The sequence below is a fragment of the Astyanax mexicanus genome, chromosome 8 (genome assembly GCF_023375975.1).
Source record: "Astyanax mexicanus isolate ESR-SI-001 chromosome 8, AstMex3_surface, whole genome shotgun sequence".
Lineage (NCBI taxonomy): Eukaryota > Metazoa > Chordata > Actinopteri > Characiformes > Acestrorhamphidae > Astyanax > Astyanax mexicanus.
The window spans coordinates 2861099-2886028 of NC_064415.1; the positions used below are offsets into that span (position 1 = coordinate 2861099).

Here is a 24930-nt window from a genome sequence, read left to right on the forward strand (position 1 = left end):
CTCACCTGAGCTCTCCAGGACTCACCTGAGATGCCCAGGACTGACCAGAGCTCATCTTAGCTCCCCAGAACTCACCTGGGCTCTTCAGGACTCACCTGAGCTCACGTTAGATTCCCAGGACTCACCTAAGATCCCAGTGACTCAAATAAGCTTCCAACTACTCATCTGAGCTCAGCCAAGCCTCCCAGGACTGACCAGAGCTCAACTGAACTCCCAGGAATTCACCTGAGCTCACCTGAGATCACTAGGACACTCCTAGAAGTGAAGTAGAAAGTAGAAATCAATAAATTAAAATACATTTTTAAAGATAAATGCATTAAAGGACACAACATTCATATTAATATGTATTCATATTAATTTATTTATTTGGTATAACTTGGTATATATATATATATATATATATATATATATATATATATATATATATATATATATATATATATATATATATATATATATATATATACTTGTTGTCATGTAGTATTAAATGTGTGTGTGTGTGTGTGTTAATCAGGTGTGCTGGTGGATCTGGGGATGGAGGACTCCTCCTCGGCGCAGCAGAAGGCGGAGAAGTACGTGGCTCGGTTGGACAGTGAGATTCACACCAGGATGGAGGCGTTTATGAGGAAGGTGCAGCAGAACCCGTACACGCTGTTCGTCCTGATCCACGACAACTCACACGTGGACCTGACCGGGTACTGATCACTACATTACACCTTTCTCATTTCTGACTTCCATTCCATAATCACAGGTTTTATATACGATCAGTGGAGCTGAAACAAAGATATATAAATAACGGATATAATAATGTTATGCTTGAAATGCATAGAATTAATAATAGAAATAATATTATATTGTATAGGATTAAATGACCTTCCTAACAGCTCTCTTTCTCTCGCTCTCAGTTCTATGTCGGGCTCGGCGTCTCACGGGGAGCTGCAGGGTCTGGCGGACCGCGTGGTGAACTGTTCTGAGGTTCTAGACGCAGAGAACGTTCTGGTTCTGCAGGTCAGCTCCTTCCCCTTCACCCTGCAGAGCCACCAATCACGGATCAGCGTCCACAACGAGGTCCACTGGCCCACCAATCACACACCTGTGAGTACAGACACCTGACCACTCACACATTCATGATGTTAGTATTAATAATAATAGTCAGCAAGGTCTCATAGGACCTCAGGGTAACTTCTAAGCAACCGAAGGCCTCTCTCTCTATCTCTCTCTCACATTGGCTAATGCTAATGTTCGTTGCTGCTCATCTGCAGTTTGCTAACAATCTATAAAACAATTAAAAGAATGTTTTTTATGCACGGATTACACCAAAATATAACTTTTCTTTGTTTGAAAAAAGGAAAAAACACTGCATTACAGCATAAGAACCTTGCCCAGTCTGTGAAACATGGTGGTGGTAGTGTTTAGTAGTAGTTTGGGCCTTTTGTGCTGCATCTGGCTAATTAATGGAACTATATAATGTTTTTGTCTCATTTGTCTTGTTTACCTGGGTTCTCTTTATCTACTTTTAGGACTCACTACTGTAGGTTAGCCACTATGGTAACAGCTGGGTTTAGCAGTGTTGAAGCCATGAAGCTATAATGTTTCTACTAGTGATGGGACGATACACTTTTTTCAGCTCCGATCCGATACTGATATAAAACTGATATAAGATTGCCGATACCGATACAAACACCGATACTTTTAGTTTATTAATAGTACTATGATTAAGGTTAAATAATGAGGCTGAAACAGACCACACAGCCCTTTTAAGAGTATCCACAGGTGCATTTAATGTAAATGCATTCAAAAGTCATTTATTTGACACACTTCATATGCAATTACACAATAGTTTCCTTTCAAATAAAATGTTTGAATTTTTATTAAATATAAAAAAAAGTAAAATATTAAATACGTTAAATATTAAATTCAGGGCATTTTTTGCAACGGTTGTGCAGGAGACTTTTATTTTGACAGGTAGCATAGAGGATTAGCTGCAATAGCTAACGGCTAACTGGCGATGCTAACTGTATTTCCGAGCTAAATTAATCACTGTTTTTTAATAACAGATTGATTTCTTAGTGCTGGTTAGGGTTGGTAGCATCTGTGGTTTGATATTAGATGTGGATTATGGCTGTAGTTCACTTAAGATAGTTATTTATTACATTCACAATGCCGGAATGATTTTGCTAGCTAGGCTAACAGACTGCAGATCTTAATGGAGATGGCTAACGGCTAACTGGCGATGCTAACTGTATTTCCGAACTAAATTAATGACTGTTTTTTAATAACAGATGGGTGTGTTTGTGCTGGTTAGTGTTTGTAGATGATGTGGTTTTATATGATATGTGGATTATGAATATAGTTTACTCCAGTCTGTAAGTTAGTTCATACCTTCACAACACCGGAATGCAGCTGCAGTTCAGTTCAGTGCTAATGCTAGCTAGGCTAACAGACTGCTGGTGTTAATCTGTTTACCTCTCAGACGCTGACTTTACGTGTACCGTTCTGCTGTACAGCGTTTCCAAAGTGAAAACTCTCCAGATAATGGACTTTTTTTGTAGATAAACAGCTAAAGTTACTCAGTCACCCGCAGACTGAAGCTGCTGGGGGTTCAGGGTAAACTGTTAAACTGGAATCCTGATCAGGGATGCGTTTTGTGTTAACGTTATGGCGGATTTATTGTTCAGCTCAAGCTTTGGACTGGAATATGGATCGGTAAGTGGATCGGCAGCGCCCGCCCGATATCCGATTCGTCGGATTAAGTCAGTATCGGCCCTGATACCGATATTGTATCGGATCGGTCCCATCTCTAGTTTCTACTAGTACTCATCTAATCATTTACTCATCATTTATTTTAACATCACACCTACTGATAATATTAGTAAATCATACTTGTATTAGTAATTTTCCTGAGAAATAATCCCCATATTTATAAAGTATAATCTATAGTTTATACAGTAATTTATACAGACCCTTTGATCTAAATGCTACAAAAGCTCACTGATCTCTCTCCGCTCCAGCAGGGGGAGCCGTCCCATAAGGACCTGCTGTATTTCGGGCTGAAGGACTACAGCCGCTCACTGCAGTGGGGCGTGGCCAGCCCCATCCTGCGCTGTGACGACGCCTTCGAGAGGATGGTCAGCGCACTGCTGGAGCGGTACGTAAACATAATAATTAAATATATTACAATTAGTAAATATATTAGTATTACATTGAATTAGATTTGATTATATTGTCCCCAGTTGGCTATATTATTATATATATATATATATATATATATAATTTTTGTAAAAACATTTTAGATTAGATTAGATTGAATTAAATTAGATTACATTAGCTTTTATAGTTTTATAGTATCACTTTTGGGTTGTATATGATATATATGATATGATATATGATATTATGCATTTCTGACGGTCACTTTTTGTTATATTATTTTAGATCAGATTAAATTTGATTACGTTATTTAAAATTCCTCAAATTATTATTATATTATATTATATTACATTATATTATATTATATTATGTCTTATATTATTTTAGTTAAGATTAGATTTGATTACTTCATTTTTATAGTCTTCCCAAATGATAATATATAATATAATATACGCATTTCTGATCTACGTTATTTTACAATAGATCCAAATAATAATATATATTATACTAAGCTAAGCATCCTTGATGGTCACAATATAACACTGTTATATTATCTGATATATTATCAATTATATAATTAGATCAGATTAGATTAGATAGTTTTGTAGTATTCCTCTTGGCTTGTATTGTATCATGCTATGGTTTCCCAGGTGGTTGCTGTGGGTTATAGTGGATTAGAGGAAATAAACTGGATTATCCTGTGGGTTATATATATATATATATATATATATATATATATATATATATATATATATATATATATATATATATATATTCGACTGTTATAAAGAATATATATAATATTTTATGATATTATATTGAGTTAGATTATTATTTTATCTTATAATACTGAGATTAGATGGCTGTTATGTTGTATTATATTGTAATTAAATTTAACCCTCAGCTGCACAGTATGATTATGATATTGTATTAGATTATTATTGTATATTATAATAATGAGATTAGACAGGTGTTATGTTATATTATATTATATTGTAATTGATTGTATTACAGGCACCCTCAGCTGCACAGTATGGTGGTGAGGAGTTATCTGCTGATCCAGCAGTACACCGAGGCTCTGATGGCCCTGACCGTATGCCCGTCGCTGCGGGATCACGTGACCCCTCAGACCCTGGCCATGGTGGAGTGTGTGCTGCGGTGCGGCGGGCGCGGGGGGCGGGGCCACATGCTGCTGGTGCGGGTGCCCTCGCTGCAGCTGGCGCGGTTGGCGCGGGAGCGGCTGGAGGAGGCGCAGGAGAGGCTGGGGCTGCAGTACAGATTCGCCGTGCTGCTCGGAGGACCGGCCGCCGAGATCAGCCTCCCTAAACACTTCTGCACACGACTGAGGGTGAGTACACACACACACACACACACACACACACACACTGTATATATCAGGATATTTTCCAAGCCATTACGTGGCCACAAAAACTGTTTTGTTAAATAAAGTGTAATGGGATGGAGCGCTACAGACTAGTAGCTCTCCAGCCCAGAGGGTTGTTGAACCCAATTGCAGAACAGTTGATCTCAAAGCAGGTAAACCTAAGAAGAAAAGAAAAAATAAATAAACGACCCGTGTCATCAGGGTTGCGATCCAATACACTACCGCTGCCCCGGCTAGTGAATTGGGACACGGCCGGGAAAAAAACAACCTTATAAGCAGATAGGAAGCCCAAGAACGAGATTCCGACAGAGAGAGAGGGGGAGCAATGTAAACAAAAGCTCACCAGAGAAGCATTTTATATCAACAGAAGTTTATGTACACTTATCGTGTGTGTGTGTGTAGGCGTGGCGTGGCTGTAAGAACGAGGACTGGGTCCCGCTCACCTACGAGGATCTGGAGGATCTGCCCTGTATCGTGATCCTGACGGGGAAAGATCCTCTGGGAGAAACCTTCCCCAGGTAAACAGCAGCTCGGTCACATGACCCCTCACCTTGAAGCTAATTAAAGACACGTATATAAATAAATGCTAAATACACACCTGTGTGTGTGTCCAGGTCTCTGAAGTACTGTGACCTGCGTCTGATCGACTCCAGCTACCTGACCCGCTCGGCTCTGGAGCAGGAAGTGGGCGTGGCCTGTTCGTACGTGACCCGCAGCGTGATCCCCGACGCCGTGGCTCCCGCGGGCAGGGAGGAGGAGCGGCGGGAGGAAGAGGAGGACGAGGAAGAAAGAAGTGCAGAGCCGGACGAGCTGCAGATGGAACTGGAGAGACCGCCCAGTAACGGCAGTGCCACCACCAGGGCATCCGGTGAGACATAGCACCACACACATCAATAAACATCCAGATTACTGATGATCTAAATCCATAATAAAACAAATCACTAAACTACCAGATCACTGATTATATGAATCACTAATTAGCCAAATAATGGATTAACCGAGTCAATAATCAGCCAGATAACTGATTAACTGAATCATTAATGAACCAAATTAAAATTGAGCCATATTGCGGATGAATTGAATCACTAATTAACTGAATCACTTATTAACCAGATAACTGATTAACTGAATCACTAATGAACCAAATGAAAAGTGAGCCTTATTGCTAATGAATTGAATCACTAATGAACCAAATCACGTATAAATTGAATCAATCACATATGAACTGAGTCAATAATGAGCCAGATATTTAATGAGCCATATCGTTGTTATAATGAATAGCTAACAAGCCGAATCCTTAAGGAAAGGAATCACTAATGCAGTAATGAGTCATATTACTAATGAATCAGATCAGTAATGAATCATGTTACTAATGAATCAGATCAGTAATGAGTCATATTAATACTGAATCAGATCAATAATGAGTCATATTACTAATGAATCAGATCAGTAATTCGTTATATTACTAATGAATCAGATCAGTAACGAGTCATATTAATACTGAATCAGATCAATAATGAGTCATATTACTAATGAATCAGATCAATAATGAGTCATATTACTAATGAATCAGATCAGTAATGAGTTATATTACTAATGAGTCAGATCAGTGATGAGTCGTGTTACTAATGAATCAGATCAGTAATTCGTTATATTACTAATGAATCAGATCAGTAATGAGTCATATTACTAATGAATCAGATCAGTAATTCGTTATATTACTAATGAATCAGATCAGTAATGAGTCATATTAATAATGAATCAGATCAGTCATATTAATCAGATCACTGATGATTGGTCAGTATGTTGAAGCTCACCTGTATTTAACTCACCTTTATACTAAACTCTCTCTCTTCAGGCTCCCTTACAGAAAACAACGTCACCTCCTCCAGCGTTCCTGACTCCTCCCACAAACCCTTCTCTAGCTCCACCTCCTCCCACACTGAAGCAGCCAGTACCAGCGTGTTCACGGACTCCAGCACCTCCCCTCACCGCCTCAAACAGGAGTGCGACTCCCAGGGGCTTCCCACCTCCACCTGCTCCTCAGCCCCGCCCTCTTTCTCCTCCTCCTCATCCTCCTCTTCCTCCTCCACCTCCTCCACCACCTCCTCCGCCTCTCCCGGAGCTCAGAGACCCACCCAGTCCACTCAGAGCTCCCGGAGGCCGCGGGTGTTCCCCCGGACCGTGGTTCTGTCTCAGGCTGGGTACCGGCTGCTGGTGCCGGAGACTCCGGGTCAGCTGAGCTCTGGTTCCCTCCTCCCTCACGGAGACCTGGCCTGGTCCGGACCCCTCAGACCCCCCGTCCCGCACCACCTCGGCCCCGCCGAACAGTCCCTCTACTACAGGCAGTGGACCACGGCCCGGCCCCAGCACGCCGACTACACCGGCCCCGGCACCGTCCACCCCCGCAGACTCCTGCTGAGCGGACCCCCACAGGTCAGAACCTCCAGAAAACACCTCAGAAAATGTATAAAAATGTGTCTGGATCTGTGTTCTCTTGAATTATGGAGCTCCACCCAATTTAAATGGAAAAAATCTGGAGTTTTGAGAGATGTGGGGTGGTGATCATGCAATCAAATCCTCACAGCAGTGTTCTCCAAAATCAAGTACAAAGCTTTCTTTGTCTGGACAGTAGAAATGTAGTTACGTTTCATAAATATGGGTCTTTTTTTTGGCATATTTCACATATATTTTGGAATAAAAAGTGAATGTCCTTTTCTGATAAAATCTGAATAAAACAGCCTAACTAAAGGGTGAGAGCCAGAAGGTAACATAGACACTAAGGCAGAAGTACTGCCAATAGAATAGGACTCCCTTAAACAGAATAAGTTGGATCTGTGTTCTCTCTTGTATTATGGAGTTCTCCAAAATCTAGTGCATAGTCTTCTTTGTCAGGACAGTAGAAACATAGTTATGTTTCATAAATATGGGTCTTCTTTGGCATATTTTTTATGTATATTTTGGAATAGAGTGATACGTAAGTGGTTTGTTTAGATAAAATCAGATCAGACTGTAAAAGATCTGACTATAACAGTCTAACTAAAGGGGAGAGATCCAGAAGGTAGCAAAGACACGGAGGCAGAATTTCTGCCAATAGAATAGGACCACCTTAGGACTCTTGAATTGGGAGTTTATTGGAGATGCAATCAAATTCTCACAGGAATGTTCTACAAAAATCTTGTAGAAGGCTTTCTTTGGAAAAATCAAAAAGCAGGATAAACTTGTTTTATTGCCCTTTAGGGTGTGTGTGTTCTGATTGGCGTCTCTATGCAGTTAAGCTTTTCTTAAAAAATGGCATATTTTGCTTATATTTTGGAAAAGAGTGTGAATGAAATGTTTAAATATATTGTGATCAGACTCTGGTTCTCAGATCTGATTATAACAGCCTAAGTAAAGGGAGAGAGACAGAAGGTAACATAGACCCGGAGAAAACCCAAATGATCGCATGCAATCAGCAAGATGACAGCACCAGAATTTCAGTTTACCACAATTCCCTATTTCTATGAAATGATAACAGAGCTGTAATATATATGTATATATGTATGCGTGCATTGTAGGTGGGTAAGACGGGTGCGTACCTGCAGTTTCTGCGTATTCTGTTCCGAATGCTGATCCGCCTGCTGGAGGTGGACGTGTATGACGAGGAGGAGTTAGAAGAAGGTAAGAGTCCAGTTCTATTATATTATATTCTAAATCTGTATCTGTAAATGATATATAACCATATATGAACCTGTGATGAACTCTCCTGACCCCTCTCTCTGTCCTGCAGCTGTAGCGGAGGGTCCTGAAGCTCCGGTGTCCAGCGTCCTGCAGTGGCCGGACCTGGAGGACATTCAGAAGATGGCGTTCGACTCCTGCCCTCGAGACCCGAAGTTCAGACGCTGCAGTGCTGTTTACTCAGGAGCAAATCTGCAGAGAATAAACGGTGAGAAAACACTCCCTCAGATTTTACTCCTTAACTTTACTTTAACTCCTCCTAACTTTATCTAGCTTTTAACTACTAATATCTTACTCTTTTTAAAACTTTTAATACACTTTTAAATGCTTAAATCTTAACATTGAACACACCCCTTCTAATTTAATGTTTTTATTCTTTATTTCGATTATTTTCTATGTTGTAGGTATTAAAGACAACACTTATATTCTAATATTAAAGACATCTAAATAATGAAATTATGGAATTATGAAGTAAACAAAAAAAAAAGTGTTAAATAAGCCAGAATATGTTTTATAATTTAGATTCTTCTCAGCATCACATTTATCTTTGATGCCCAATAATTATACTATCCATCCAATTTTACTATAATTCCATCCATCCGTTCTATTACAGGTGTCTATAAGCCAAACACTGTTTTTATGATATACTATATAACTGCATAAGTGTTCCTTCATAGTGTTTAAGGCTTTAATATTAATATATAATGTAGTACAACAGTAGAAATAAAGAACTTTTTTGATTGGTACTGTATGTTTTTAGATTTTTTTTTTTATTTCACCGGCTTTATTACATTTACCCAATCTGAAAAAAAAAAAACATCCTTAGAATGTAATTATGATGATGATTAACCATAATATACAATTCTATAATAAACTAATACCTTAAATTACACTACAATAATGGTTGTTACATATATTAAAAACGATAAGATTATGTGCTACAAAATCAGATCTTTTACTACATTATTATGGTGTATTAAATGTATTGTTTTGTAACAGTTATGAACGAAGAAAGTATATATATTTATATTTATTTATATAAATATACTCTGTGTGTGTGTGTGTGTGTGTGCTGCAGGGTTGAAGAGAGAGAAGTGTGAGGACAGTGGAGAAGAAGTAAAGAGGAACACCGTCTCCATCAGACTCAGCATGTTTGCGGCCCACAATGCATTTCACCACTGCGAGCAGTGCCACCACTACAGTGAACCCGGCCCCGCCCGACCGGTGAGTCACACCCTCATACTCAAACCTCATTGGTTGGACCCCTTGTAACACTGTGATTGGTGGATTTATACATTAATAGATGTTCTGTGTTGTAGATTAATGGTAGAGTCACCTGGAATTCAGTCTTTCAGTTAACAGCTGTGCTGAACTCATCAAGAGTTAATTACTTGAATTTCTTGTCTCTTAATGTAAAGTTTGAGAGCATCAGTTAAAGTAAAGTAGTGAAGAGGTAGAGTTACAGGTATACAGTGAATAGTGAATATTTGAGTAATGTTCGAATCCAGGTTATGAGAAGAAACAAATACTCAACTAAATAAAGAAAAAAATATACTTTAGTAAGAAATTAAGATCAGTTAATATGAAAAAAGAAGAATTTTCAGAACTTTGGAAGTGTCCTCAAGTGCAGTTACTGCAAAGACCATCAAAAACATTATAATGATGGAAATGGCACTCATCAGGAGTTGCCAGCCTTAGAAACCAAAAGTTAACAAACAGCTTCCCAGATTAAATACTTCTTCACAGAGTATTTAGGTTTGTTTAACACTGTTTTTAAGTTACTACATGATTCATTATGTGTTTCTTTATAATCTAATAGATCACTTTACTATTCATTTACTATGTAGAAAAACGTTTCAAACTTTTAAATAAATCTATAGATGAATAACGGATTGTAATAACAGTGTGTGTGTGTGTGTGTGTGTGTGTGTGTGTGTGTTCTCAGCTGTCTGACTGCACGTTCCACGCGTTCACCTTCTGCTCCTCGATGCTGGGGGAGGAGGTGCAGCTCCACTTCGTCATCCCCAAAACCAAAGAGCGTCATTTCGTCTTCAGCCAGCAGGGGCGCCACCTCGAGAGCATGAGGCTACCGCTAATCTCCCAACAGGTCAGAACTGATTCATCAATACAGCGTTCCTAATAATGTGGCAAATAAGTGGAAGCACAAGGTGGTAGGTAGAGAAGATGTTTCTAATAAAGTGGCCACACTGAGTGAGTGGAAGCACAAGGTGGTAGAGTAGGTGTTTCCAATAAAGTGGCCACACTGAATGAGTGAGTGGAAGCAGAAGATGGTAGAGTAGGTGTTTCCGATAAAGTGGCCACACTGAATAAGGGTGAGTGGAAGCACAAGGTGGTAGAGCAAGTGTTTCCAATAAAGTGGCCACACTGAGCGAGGTGAATGGAAGCACAAGGTGAAAGTAAAGTATGTGTTTCTGATAAAGTGGCCACACTGAGTGAGTGAGTGGAAGCACAAGGTGGTAGAGTAGGTGTTACGGATAAAGTGGCCACACTGAGCTTAAGGTGGTAGATTAGGTGTTTCCAATTAAGTGGCCACACTGAGCAAGTTGAAGCACAAGGTGGTAGAGCAGGTGTTTCCGATAAAGTGTCCAGTAAGTAAACGGTCTCTCGTTCTCAGGATTCAGACCTGCTGAAGAGTCCGATCTTCACTCCCACTACGGGTCGTCAGGAGCACGGGCTGCTGAACCTGTACCACGCCATGGAGGGGGCGGAGCATCTGCACATTTTAGTGGTGAAGCAGAACGAGATGCCGCTCTACAGGAAGTACTGGCCCAACCACATCCTGCTGGTGCTGCCCGCCGTGTTCAACGCCTCCGGAGTGGGTGAGTACCGGAGATTAACAGAACCAGGAAATATAATACTGCTGCAATTTTTTGGACAAATTGATATATTGTCATACATACATTTTTGGACATATTTTAAAATTTAGCTTATGAAATAATTAAATACCATTTTTGATAACGTCCATCAGTTTTTTCTATCGTCACAGAATAATGTACATTAAATTAACACTACTATGTGTGTGTGTGTGTGTGTGTATCAGGTGCGGCTCGGTTTATGATAAAGGAGTTGTCGTATCATAACCTGGAGTTGGAGAGGAACCGGCTGGAGGAGCAGGGCGTCCGCAGGCAGGACGTCTGGCCCTTCATTCTCATCATGGACGATTCCTGCGTTCTGTGGAACACACACACACCTGGACCCAACGGCAACAGGTACACACACAAACACACACACACACACACACACACACACACACACACACTTATAGAGGGAAGAATGGATGGATGAGTAAATGTATAGATTGATGAGTGTATGGATGAAATCTGTGAAAGTGTGGGTTGATAGATGTATAGACGGTGGGTAGATGGAGAATCAGTGGATATAGATAATCGAACGTATATAAGGGAAGATGGGTGAATGGATAGATGAATAAGAAAGATGGAAGGGTGGATTATGAATAGGTGGTTGTATGATATGATATGGTTGGATTGTTGGATAGATGAACATATAGGTAAATATATGGATGGTTGGATATATATAGAGGGATGGGTTAATTGACGTATGGAAGGTTGGTTGGTTGTAGAGATTGATGGTTGGGTGGATGAATAGATGGATGGAGGTTGAATGTATAGATGAATGTATGGATGGATATATTGATGGATAAGTGGGTGGATAGTTGGATGTCGAGATGGATGAATATATGTATAGAGGATGGAGAATCAGTGGATAGATGAATGAATGTTTATTGGGGAGGATGGTTGAATGGATAGATTAATAAGAAAGATGGAAGGGTGGAATATGAATAGGTGGTTGTATATTTGGTTGGATTGATGGATAGATGAACATATAGGTAAATATATGGATGGTTGTATATGTATATAGAGGGATGGGTTGATTGATGGGTGGATGTATTACTGGATCGATTAATGGATGTATGGATGGATGGATAAATAGATGTATAGATGGCTGGATGAATAGATGGATGTTGGATGTATAGATGGCTGGATGAATAGATGGATGGAGGTTGAATGTATAGATAAATGTATGGATGGATGTATTGATGGATAAGTTGGTGGATGGTTGGATGTTGAGATGGATGGATGGGAGATGGATAAATATATGTATAGATAAATGTATGAATGGATGTATTGATGGATAGGTGGGTGGATGGATGGATAGTTGGATGTATAGATGGATGTTTGGAAGTTGGATGGATGGGTGAGTGAGTGGGTGGATGAATGGATAGTTGGATGTATAGATGGATGGTTGGAAGTTGGATGGATGGGTGAGTGAGTGGGTGGATGAATGGATAGTTGGATGTGTAGATGGATGGTTGGAAGTTGGATGGTTGGATGTAGAGTTGATGGTTGGGTTATGGATGGATGAATACATGTATAGATAAATGTATGAATGGATGTATTGATGGATAGGTGGGTGGATGAATGCATCACCTTTGGCAATGCAGTGAATCTCTCTGTCTCTCTCTCTGTCTGTCTTTCTCTCTGTCTGTCTCTCTCTGTAGTGAGGTGGTGAACGTGTCTCTGAAGTCGGTGATGCTCCGGATGGAGTCGAGTCCGAAGCTGAGTGACTACGCAGTGTGTGGAGTGCGGAGTTGGAGCAGTAAGAGCGTGAGCTCTGGATCTGCGTTCAGCCGCTGCCACCTCCACGACTTCATCCTCCTCAACGTAGATCTCACGCAGAACGTCCAGTACGACCTCAACCGGTGAGTACATACTGCTCTATAATGCTCTATAACAGTCATATGATCCACAACACGCTCATTCTGACAGACTGTAATACACTACAGGAAGCGTAGGGGGAGCTCTATAATGCTCTATAATGCTCATATGATCCACAACACGCTCATTCTGACAGACTGTAATACACTACAGGAAGTGTAGGGGGCGCTCTATAATGCTCTATAATGTTCATATGATCCACAACACACTCATTCTGACAGACTGTAATACACTACAGGAAGTGTAAGGGGCGCTCTATAATGCTCTATAATGTTCATATGATCCACAACACACTCATTCTGACAGACTGTAATACACTACAGGAAGTGTAGGGGGCGCTCTATAATGCTCTATAATGTTCATATGATCCACAACACACTCATTCTGACAGACTGTAATACACTACAGGAAGTGTAAGGGGCGCTCTATAATGCTCTATAATGTTCATATGATCCACAACACACTCATTCTGACAGACTGTAATACACTACAGGAAGTGTAAGGGGCGCTCTATAATGCTCTATAATGTTCATATGATCCACAACACACTCATTCTGACAGACTGTAATACACTACAGGAAGCGTAGGGGGCGTTCTATAATGCTCTATAATGTTCATATGATCCACAACACGCTCATTCTGAAGGACTGTAATACACTACAGGAAGCGTAGGGGGCGCTCTATAATGCTCTATAATGCTCATATGATCCACAACACGCTCATTCTGACAGACTGTAATACACTACAGGAAGTGTAGGGGGCGCTCTATAATGCTCTATAATGTTCATATGATCCACAACACACTCATTCTGACAGACTGTAATACACTACAGGAAGCGTAGGGGGCGCTCTATAATGCTCTATAATGTTCCTATGATCCACAACACGCTCATTCTGACAGACTGTAATACACTACAGGAAGTGTAGGGGGCGCTCTATAATGCTCTATAATGTTCATATGATCCACAACACGCTCATTCTGACAGACTGTAATACACTACAGGAAGTGTAGGGGGCGCTCTATAATGCTCTATAATGTTCATATGATCCACAACACGCTCATTCTGACAGACTGTAATACCCTACAGGAAGCGTAGGGGACGCTCTATAATGCTCTATAATGTTCATATGATTCACAACATGCTCATTCTGACAGACTGTAATACACTACAGGAAGTGTAGGGGGCACTCTATAATGCTCTATAACAGTCATATGATCCACAACATGCTCATTCTGACAGACTGTAATACACTACAGGAAGTGTAGGGGGCACTCTATAATGCTCTATAATGTTCATATGATCCACAACACGCTCATTCTGACAGACTGTAATACACTAGAGGAAGCGTAGGGGGCGCTCTATAATGCTCTATAATGTTCATATGATCCACAACATGCTCATTCTGACAGACTGTAATACACTACAGGAAGCGTAGGGGACGCTCTATAATGCTCTATAATGTTCATATGATCCACAACATGCTCATTCTGACAGACTGTAATACTCTACAGGAAGTGTAGGGGGCACTCTATAATGCTCTATAACAGTCATATGATCCACAACATGCTCATTCTGACAGACTGTAATACACTACAGGAAGTGTAGGGGGCACTCTATAATGCTCTATAATGTTCATATGATCCACAACACGCTCATTCTGACAGACTTTAATACACTACAGGAAGTGTATATATATAAAGCTCTATAATGCTGTATAATGTGTTTATAGGTTTATGTGTGAGGAGGTGGATTTTAATCTGAGGGTGAACAGCAGTGGTCTCCTGATCTGTCGCTTTAATAACTTCAGTACCATGAAGAAACACATCACAACCGGCGGCCATAAAGCCATGATCATCAAACCCAAACACACGGTACACACTCTAACACACACACACCGCACACACACACTCGATGCAGTGTTTTAGCTACATAATGCATATATATATATATATATTTTTTTGTATAAGAAGTATATTTAAATCATTTTTCCCTTATAAAATTGTTTTAAAATTAGTTTTGTCATTTTTTTTCCCTAATTAGTAATATTTAGTCCTTTTTTTAGTCTTATAATTAATTTATATTAATGTTTTTAAACTAATGAAAAATAATAATGTTGACATAATATGTTTATCATATTTTTACACAAATAAAATAAGTGATATTTATTGTATTGCAAAAACAAAGAAAAAAAACAAGCATCTTTTTTTTATTATTATCATTTACCACATAATTTGAACACAAACTATGTTTTTTATACTGTGCCAAATTTTCTTAATAAATGGGCCAATAGAAATTCCGCAAAATGGAGATAAATGTATTTCATTGGACAATCACAATTATTTGTTTTACACCTATTTTCATAATCTTTCTGGCCCCTCCCCTTATTCTGGGTCTGGAGTTTTGCCCAGATTTATTTGCAGTCATGTTGATTTTGAGATAATTCTGTTTCTGGCCAGTAGAGGGCGCCAGTCTGCTTCCCCCTGACTGAAAGTATACCATATAAAGAACAAGAGTAGGGAACTGAGGGGGCGGAGTTTCTGATGCTAATTAACAAGCTGGTTAATTAGCATTACCCACTAAAGCTGGTAATGAACAGGTGAGTGTATTCAGGTGTGAGCAGGTTAATCCCCATACTGTTGACTCCGCCCCCCAGGACCAAATTTACCTACATCATATATACAGCTCTGGAAAATATCAAATTAAAAACCTCTGGAATATAATCAAGAGGAAGATGGATGATCACAAACCATCAAACCACCAAACTGAACTGCTTGAATTTTTGCACCAGGAGTAAAGCAGCATAAAGTTATCCAAAAGCAGTGTGTAAGACTGGTGGAGGAGGAGAACATGATGCCAAGATGCATGAAAAAACTGTGATTAAAAACCTTCAGGGTTATTCCACCAAATATTGATTTCTGAACTCTTAAAACTTTATGAATATGAACTTGTTTTCTTTGCATTATTTGAGGTCTGAAAGCTCTGCATCTTTTTTTGATATTTCAGACATTTCTCATTTTCTGTAAATAAATACCTATAAATATATATAGAGTTTTTTTACAGTGTTTCATATAATCTAATCTATTCATGTTCTCTTATTCTACTCCCTCTCTCTCTTTCGTGTGTATGTGTGTGTGTGTGTGTATACTCACAGTCTATAGAGAGTGTGTGTCCCCGTATCCCCCCCTCTCAGTACGTGTGTGCGCCGGACAGTGAGCACCCCCTGCTGGACGCTCCGGCTCAGCTGCTGCTGGAGAAGTTTCTGCAGAGCTGCAGTCAGCACCTCTTCCCCCAGGCCTTCCAGAACACCTCCAACCCCGTCCTCACCATCGACAGCTACCTCGACCTCGGACCACAGGTCAGACACCCTTAAAAAAAAAAATATATATATATATATATATATATATATATATATATATATATATATCCCATCAATAGGTCAACCATTTACAAAATTAAATGAACTGAAAAATATGTTTAAATGATACAAAAAAGCAAATAATACAAGATTTACTTAAGAGGAAATAAAATAAATCAGAATAAAAGGATATGCAGACAAGCTAAAATGTAAAGCAATAAAACAAATCAATAAATAATTAGAATAATAAAATATAAACACAGTTGAAGAAATAAAGGACTAAAATAACCACAATTATTTAAAAAAAGGTAAATGATGGAACTTAACTAAATAATAATAATAAAGTTAAAAAGGAAGAAAAGAACGGAAAGAAAAAGGTAAAAGGCCAAAAGTGAAACCACGGTAATAAAACAAATAAAAGGATGAAATGAATAAAATAAAAGAGCTAAAAGGTAAAACAAAAAAATAGATAAATAAAATGGTAAAAAAATAAAAACTCAACTAAAACAGAAACTAATAGTTTAAAATGATTTAGAGACACATATACACCTTAAATACAGTGTTTTTTCATTAGTTTAAAATGTATGAAGAAGAACATATGTAATTATTTAGTAAACAAAAAACTATTAAACAAACCAGAATATTTTTTAATATTTTAGATTCTTAGATGATCAGTTTTGAACATCTCTGCTAGATTAGGTTTTCTCAGTCAGTTTTATGAGGTAGAATCACCTGGAATTCAGTTCTTTCAGTTAACAGCTGTGCTGAACTCATCAAGAGTTAATTACTTGAATTTCTTGTCTCTTAATGTAAAGTTTGAGAGCATCAGTTAAAGTAAAGTAGTGAAGAGGTAGAGTTACAGGTATACAGTGAATAGTGAATATTGGAGTAATGTTCGAATCCAGATTATGAGAAGCAACAACTACTTAACTAAATAAAGAAAAAAATATATACAAAGACCACCAAAAACATTATAATGATGGAACTGGCACTCATCAGGACCGCCTGTTTTGTACAGGATGAGTTTATCAGAGTTTCCAGCCTCAGAAACCACAAGTTAAGAAACAGCTCCCCAGATAAGAGCATCTAAATACGTCTTCACAGATTATTTTAGTTTGTTTAACACTGTTTTTAAGTTACTACATGATTCATTATGTGTTCCTTCATAAGCTGATAGATCACTTTACTATTCATTTATAATTGTAGAATAAACTTTAAGCTAATATTAAGTTAATAATATCCAGAATGAGTCGTCTTTATAAAAAAGTGTTAAAATGCTGCTGTATATTATATATTATCCACTATCTTATTTTCTGAATTAGGAATATATTACAAATTGAATTAAATATATATGTGTGTGTGTGTGTGTGTGTGTGTACAGGTGTGTGTGTGCTACGTGAGCTCCAGGCCGCACTCGGTGAATCTGGATCACAGTGGCGTGGTGTTCAGTGGGCTGCTGCTCTACCTGTGCGACTCGTTCGTGGTGTCCGGCCTCCTGAAGAAATTCAGATTCCTGAAAGGTGAGACAAATTCAGCTGGTCTGGTTCCTGTAAAGAATATATTATATATATGTATTAAACACAGAGTGATCTATTTTAAATGTTTATTTCTTTTTTTGTTGATGATTATGGCTTACAGCCAATAAAAACCCAAAAATCAGTGTCTCAGAAAATTAAAATATTATATAAGACCAATTGGTACTTTTGGCAGTGTGGGCAGTGTGCCAAATCCTGCTGGAAAATGAAATCTGCATCTCCATAAAAGTTGTTTTCAGCAGAGGGAAGCTGTAAGATATGAAGTGCTGTAAGATTTTGACTTTAGACTTGATAATAAAACACAGTGGATCAACACCAGCAGATGACAGACATGTCTCTCCAAACCATCACTGATTGGTGGAAACTTCACACTAGACCTCGAGCAGTTTGGACTGTGTGTCTCTCCACTCTTCCTCCAGACTCTGATCCCTTGATTTACTTTTAATAAAATGTAAAATTTACTGATGATCAAGCTCTACCTTAATTTTTAACTCCTGACCGTGCCTGTGTTTACCTGTGTTTACCTGTGTCCTCAGGTGCGACGCTGTGCGTGGTGTCGCAGGACCGGAGCTCACTGCGGCAGACCATCGTACGGCTGGAGCTGGAGGACGAGTGGCAGTTCCGGCTTCGAGACGAGTTCCAGACGGCCAACTGCAGCGAGGACCGTCCGCTCTACCTGCTCACCGGACGCCATATTTAACCCAGAATTCAGCGGGAAATCGTCAGGAGCGCGCAATCTTCTCCGTGCAGAGCGACACAAAGTGACACAGAGCCTGGAAGCTGATTCTGTGCTGAATCTGCTTTAGATGGGAAGCCAAGTTACAACAGTGGTGGATTACTGTGGTGAAAATACCTAAAAACACAATAATCACTAAACTGAGGTCAAAACAAGGGTTTTCCATTGGGTAAAGAGTGGAAGACGCTTCTATGGAATTTAAAAACATGTTCTAATGTTCCTTATTAGATGAGAAAACTGGACAAACTGGACATAAGTGCAAAAATTGCCCACTTTTGGAAACTAATCCTGCACTGCAAAAAGTAGTGCAAATGGTTGATGAACACTTCTGCTCACCACTAACTAACTAATCTACGAGTGATCCTCGATCAATCCAAACAACCTCCAATGATGGAGGATCATCTTCTCAGATCCACACTACCTCGGACAGACTTTAGATCCTGAGGGAGTCGGAACCAAAACCCCAAAACCTAAAAAAAAAAAAGACTGTACTGCTTTGTACTTGTGATCTATGATCTTGTTGGTAAAAAGCCAAAAAGAGGACACCTTTCAGAAAATGATTGTAAACTGGGGACACTTTTGGAGTCCCCGTTATGTCCCAAGTGGACATATACCTCATCTCAGGGTTTTTTTTGCCAGAAAAGGCAAGAAAAGGACTTTTATTTTGTTACTACTGCTGATTTATTTTCTCCTTGATCTTTTCTTTTTTTATCACTTTATCAAGGATTTGCTAACTAAACGTACCGAGGACCGAGGACGATTATTACCGAAAACCACAAAACAACACAACTCAAGCCATACGATACGAGTCGTTAAAGAATACGCTGAATACTGGCACTCGTTTCTGCTTAGAAATCATCTCAATCATTATAATCATACTTATCTGCTTTAAAACTGAATATCTAACACCGATGCTGCTGCTGGTTTTAAACAAAATCTAGAAGAATCTACAATAAACCCAGCAGCCAAAACATCTCCATAAGCTCCCAATACTTTTTATTATCCATATAGTACAAGCCTGTTACTGAAAACTGAAAAGAAAAACTCTGTTTTAAGTTTAAGTCTTTGGCTGTTGATCATTTTCTGAAGCCATAAAGAATCAATATACATCGTGCCTTTCCTTTCAAAAGCAATCATCTCCTAAATAATCTGATAAATCTATTAAATCTGCTAAAATCAGTCCAAATAGATAGAAACGATAGCTGATATGAAGTCCAAGATACGAAGAAATGAATTATATTATATTTAATAATAATCAGAATTGTTAATAGCATTTAAAAAGATTACTTTTAGAACTCAATTATTAAGAATAATCAGATAATAGAATAATAATAAATATTCTATGACATAAAATAAAATAAGACAAATCATTCAACTTTAAGTAAATAACACTTTAAGAAGTCATCTATATACATAAAAAAATGAATTAGTTTCTCTGACTGTTTTATTCTATTAAAATTCCAAATATTAAAATATTTATTTGCAGAATATTAAAAATGGCAGAAATAACAAAAAAAGATTTTAGACCAAAAAGCTTTCAGACCTTAAATAATGCAAAGAAAACAAGTTTATATTTATAGTTTTTAAGTTTTAAGAGTTCAGAAATCAATACATGGTGGAATAACCCTGTTTTTTAATCCTGGCATCATGTTCTCCTCCACCAGTCTTACACACTGCTTTTGGATAACTTTATGCTGCTTTACTCCTGGTGCAAAAATTCAAGCAGTTCAGTTTGGTGGTTTGATGGTTTGTGATCATCCATCTTCCTCTTGATTTTATTCCAGAGGTTTTCAATTTGTTAAAATCAAAACCTCATCGTTTTTAAAATAGAAATAATGCCATATTGTGAAATTGCCTTCATCTCTCCATATCTCCTTTTATTTATGACCTGCGTCTGTGAATCTGTGCCACTATGCTAGGCTAGGCTACACATACGTGCCTGACTGTAATGCTATAGCTACAGCTTTAGCGTATCATATAAATATGCTTAACCAAAGCTACGCACCAAAGCTAACGACCGTAATGACTAAATTTTTCACTGCCGCTAAGTTTTATGAACGACTTTTAGCAGCTTTAGCATCTTTTAGGTGAAACATTCCTCTTTATTAAAATTTAAATGAGTTGGGAATGACTGTCATTGGGATTGCACAAGAGAGTTGCTCAACGAAACTGCCTTAAAGGAGCCGACGGCTGAGATCCCGCCCCTTTTCTAATCAGGACCAATCAGGTACAGTCGTGAGAGGTCAATCAGAATCGGAAAAAGCCAAAACCAGCCGAGGTCCCAGGCGTGAAATGTGAATTAGCTTTATCTAAATACTGTAGAGATCCCTGTTTTTAACGACTGGGCGGAGAAACGGGGCGGCTTATCGCGGGTAAGACGTTTTGGATGTGAAGAAAAAATAAAATAAATAAAAGTGTTGTTTAAAGTTATGGAATTCTGATATTAATATATATAAACATATATTAAATCTTTGTCGCTTTTGGCCAGAGGAGCCACGTTCTCCACATTCTGTCTTTATTATTTTTTTTGTTGTTTTTTTCCAAGGCACAAAGAATCTACCTAAGAGAACCCGATGTTTGTTTTATTATTTTTTATTTTTGTAAGAACCTGTTCTCCAGTGTTCTACAGTGTTTTGTTTTTTTAGTTTCTTTTTATTTAAAATTAAAAATAGAAAAACGAAGCAGGTCCCGTTTTTGAGGGATCGTTGTTATTTATTCTACAAGCTTCTCGGACTGATAATCATGTTAACATCCAAATATTATCTAATATCCTTAAATTCCTTAAATTCTCATTATCGAATTTATCATCCTCAGAAAGTCTTTGCACACGTCCGCAGAAGCTGCATCAGTATTGTGTTTTTAATAGAGCTTGAAGAGAGTCGAGGTTTAGAATTGTATTGTAGAATTGAACTTGCACTATACGCTTGGCTCAGGGCCAAATGTCGATAGTCTTTACGTAGCCGATCGCTCTGATTGGCTGGTTTTAGGTGAAATGAATTTGGACCAGTGTTGATTTTAGTGAAGAAAGAAATTAAGGTATAAAGCTATGAACTGTCCGTGTGAAGAGCCCGAATTACGACCCCTAGAATGTGTCTGGTTTTTGTACAGTGTAAGATGTGCACATAAATTATGCAATTTGCTTTTCACAATCTTTTCACGAACGCTGTCTGTCTGCTGTGCATAAAAAAAACGAACCCCGGATCACACCGAACCGTCTCCGAATGTTTAATCAGCTCCGCGGTCTACCTCATGATCGGCTGGTTTGGTTGTGGGTTTGTTGACGTGACTTAAATAAAATGTTCTCTTTTGTTGTTGGAATTTATGAATGTAATAATAAAGTGACATTGATATTCACTGGAGTCTTCCTTTACTGTAAAAACATGCTAACAATGCTAATATCTGGGATTTAGCCACAATGCTAACAGAATAATAAGTGCTACAATGCTACCAGACAACAGAAAGCCCCAGCAGAATGCTAACAGGAGTATAATAAGTGTAACAATGCTTAAAGCTAGCCTCAGCAGGATAAGTGCTACAATGCTAACAGCTAGCCAGTCTTAGCAGAATAATGAAAATAATAAGTGCTACAATACTAACAGCTAGTAAGCCATAGCAGTATAATAAGTGCTACAATGCTACCAGGCAACAGATAGCATCAGCAGAATGCTAACAGCAGGATAATAAGTGCTACAATGCTAACAGATAGCCAGAATCAGCAGGATAATAAGTGCTACAATGCTAACAGCCAATCTCAGCACAATAATACTACAATGCTAACAGCTAGTCAGCCTCAGCAGGATAATAAATGCCACAATGCTAACAGTCAACCATAGCAGGATAATAAGTGCTACAATGCTAACAGCTAGCCAGTCTTAGCAGTATTATAAGTGTTACGATGCTAACAGATAGCCAGTCTTAGCAGTATAATAAGTGCTACAATGCTAACAGATACCCAGTCTTAGCAGAATAATAAGTGCTACAATGCTAAAAGCTAGCCAGCCATAGCAGTATAATAAATGCTACAATGCTACCAGACAACAGCCAGCATCAGCAGAATGCTAACAGCAGGATAATAAGTGCTACAATACTAACAGCTAGTCAGCCTCAGCAGAATAATAAACATTACAATGCTAACAGCTAGTCAGCCTCAGCAGGATAATAAATACTACAATGCTAACCGCTAGCCAGTCTCAGCAGGATAATAAATACTACAATGCAAACAGCTAGCCAGTCTCAGCAGGATAATAAATACTACAATGCAAACAGCTAGCCAGTCTCAGCAGTATAATAAGTGCTACAATGCTAATAGACAACATACAGCCTCAGCAGAATGCTAACAGCAGAATAATAAGTGCTACAATGCTAATAGACAACATACAGACTTAGCAGGATAATGAGTGCTACAAGGCTAACTTTAAGATGATGCTACAGCGCGGCTGCAGAGATCGGCAGGGGACTCTTTTCGGCACAACACCCGCAAAATCCGGCTGTATGTTTACAGCATATTACATCCAGCTGATCCAACATGTCTAGATGTTTGGTGTTTCTGGATCAGTGTTTTAGTACATTAAGGCACGTTAGGAGTTGATTAGTTAGTTGTTAGTTGATTATTTGGGTCAGGTGTGCTGTAATACACTAATGACCGTAAATAAATAATAGCGTTAACCCCTGTGGGGAAGCGCTGCTCCTGAACAGTAAAAGCTCATGCTAAGAGCAGGTAAATTATGGGATGGATGGTTCTGCTACGTGAAGGACGTGATGCTCTCCAGATGAGCTGGATCACGTGTTCAGAACAGGGAACAGGGAATATCTGAAATCTGCACAGCAGCGTTCAGAAACTCTACAGCAGACCATTAACCCCTGCTGCCCTCTGCTTCCATCAGGAGGCATGCTGGGTATTTATAGACTCTGAGATTAGGAGAGGAACCAGTGGAGGAACAGCAGCTATTAGAGGATTCTCTACAGTAGATCTTTAGAGCTCTGCTGGCTTCTTTCTCCATGTTCTAACATCTGATTTAACGTGGAAAAACCTTCATTGTTTTGTGCTGTATCAGAAACATATTGCCAATTTTATTGCCTTGACAATCGACATCCAGAAAACTCAGTATTTTAGCTGGTGGATTTTTTCAAACAGTTCTTTCACATTTGTAACCCTATAAAAGTTATTTCTGGTGGTTAAAGTTTAATTTTAATTAATGTCTATTTTTATGCTTAAGGCACACGAAATTATAAAGTGGATTTTAACCCTCTATGGCAATAAACAAGTCCATAGACATTCATGCTAAAAAAGTGTTTCTTTAGGTTGAAAATACCAAAAAATATCATGCTATAGAGAGTTAAGCAACAATAGTAAGGAACCAGGGTGTCGCCATGTCTCCCTTTTCATAGGGAAGTGCTTAACTAAACAAAACTGTAATTCTTACAAAAAATCATTTTCCTTCAAAGTAAAACGAGCGCTGGATGTTAATCTACTTTATCTAATGTATTTCCTGAAAACTGTTTATTTCAGTGAGTAATTTAGGTTCCGTTTATTTACAGTAAGCAAAGATTTTAAATATTTTAAACAGCACGGTTAGCAGCAGCGCTTAGCGCTAGTAATTGCTGCCCGATAGCGCTACACTGAGTAACCCTGAGTGTTCTGGTAATCCAGGACGCTTTTAACCAGCGGTTCTTCCATGTCGCTTGTTTTAACACAGTAAATACTTAGACTACAGTCCAATATATATTCACCTCTGAATGGCCAAAGAGTTAGCGCTGGAGTTAGCGGCTAATGCTAATGCTGCTCCAGCCTTAGTGCTGGAGAAACTTTACTGAAAACTCACCCTTATAACTCTGTACTTCAGTGGAGTGGCTTTACTGCTCCTTAATACCTGATTGGTAGAATTTATACATAAGGTGCACCAGATTATAAGTGCACCTTATAATGCAAAAAATACAGTATTTGAGATGGGTAAAGTGATCCAGACTAGTGCTGAGACAATAGACTTAAGTGAACTACTAATAAATCAGTTTGAGTTCGCTTGTTTTTAAGGGAATTGGATGGAATCTGGCAACATGCTATTTAACTAACCCGATGCAGGGAGTAGCTTCTCATATTATAAACACCCATGTAAGTTAGAATTATGGTAAGTAGTTTACTTGATTATTGTTTCTGGTTAATAACTAGTATTTTATCCTACTGAGAATCTCAGAATCAGGATTTAGACAAGCAGTGAACTGAGAAGATCCAATAAACCACCTTCGTGTACCACCACTGGTACCCGTACCACAGTTTGAGAACCTCGGTTCTACGTCATT

At 38.7% G+C, this 24930-nt stretch overlaps 1 protein-coding gene and 1 long non-coding RNA gene across 4 annotated transcripts in view; one reads left to right on the forward strand and one right to left on the reverse strand.

Annotated features, from left to right (window-relative positions):
- Nucleotides 1-21987, forward strand: part of greb1l (GREB1 like retinoic acid receptor coactivator) — a 114899-nt gene extending 92912 nt beyond the window's left edge. For 2 of the 3 annotated variants that reach the window (XM_049482837.1, XM_049482836.1), the window contains 18 exons: nucleotides 515-695; nucleotides 906-1095; nucleotides 3012-3148; nucleotides 4162-4495; nucleotides 4934-5049; nucleotides 5146-5399; nucleotides 6390-6967; nucleotides 8089-8191; nucleotides 8301-8456; nucleotides 9327-9472; nucleotides 10194-10355; nucleotides 10884-11088; nucleotides 11310-11478; nucleotides 12789-12989; nucleotides 14737-14878; nucleotides 16159-16362; nucleotides 17744-17882; nucleotides 18434-21987. In XM_049482837.1, the coding sequence (XP_049338794.1) occupies nucleotides 515-695; nucleotides 906-1095; nucleotides 3012-3148; nucleotides 4162-4495; nucleotides 4934-5049; nucleotides 5146-5399; nucleotides 6390-6967; nucleotides 8089-8191; nucleotides 8301-8456; nucleotides 9327-9472; nucleotides 10194-10355; nucleotides 10884-11088; nucleotides 11310-11478; nucleotides 12789-12989; nucleotides 14737-14878; nucleotides 16159-16362; nucleotides 17744-17882; nucleotides 18434-18597 (3581 nt within the window). In that variant the 3' untranslated portion in view covers nucleotides 18598-21987. The remainder of the gene's footprint in view (nucleotides 1-514; nucleotides 696-905; nucleotides 1096-3011; nucleotides 3149-4161; nucleotides 4496-4933; nucleotides 5050-5145; nucleotides 5400-6389; nucleotides 6968-8088; nucleotides 8192-8300; nucleotides 8457-9326; nucleotides 9473-10193; nucleotides 10356-10883; nucleotides 11089-11309; nucleotides 11479-12788; nucleotides 12990-14736; nucleotides 14879-16158; nucleotides 16363-17743; nucleotides 17883-18433) is intronic. The other variant, XM_049482838.1, reaches the window with a different exon arrangement.
- LOC125803970 (uncharacterized) lies at nucleotides 642-2843 on the reverse strand. The gene is made up of 3 exons (XR_007440432.1): nucleotides 2467-2843; nucleotides 874-1093; nucleotides 642-773 (listed from the first exon to the last, which is right to left on the reverse strand). It is a non-coding gene; the product is annotated as an uncharacterized LOC125803970 (long non-coding RNA).
- Nucleotides 21988-24930: the final 2943 nt, after the last annotated feature.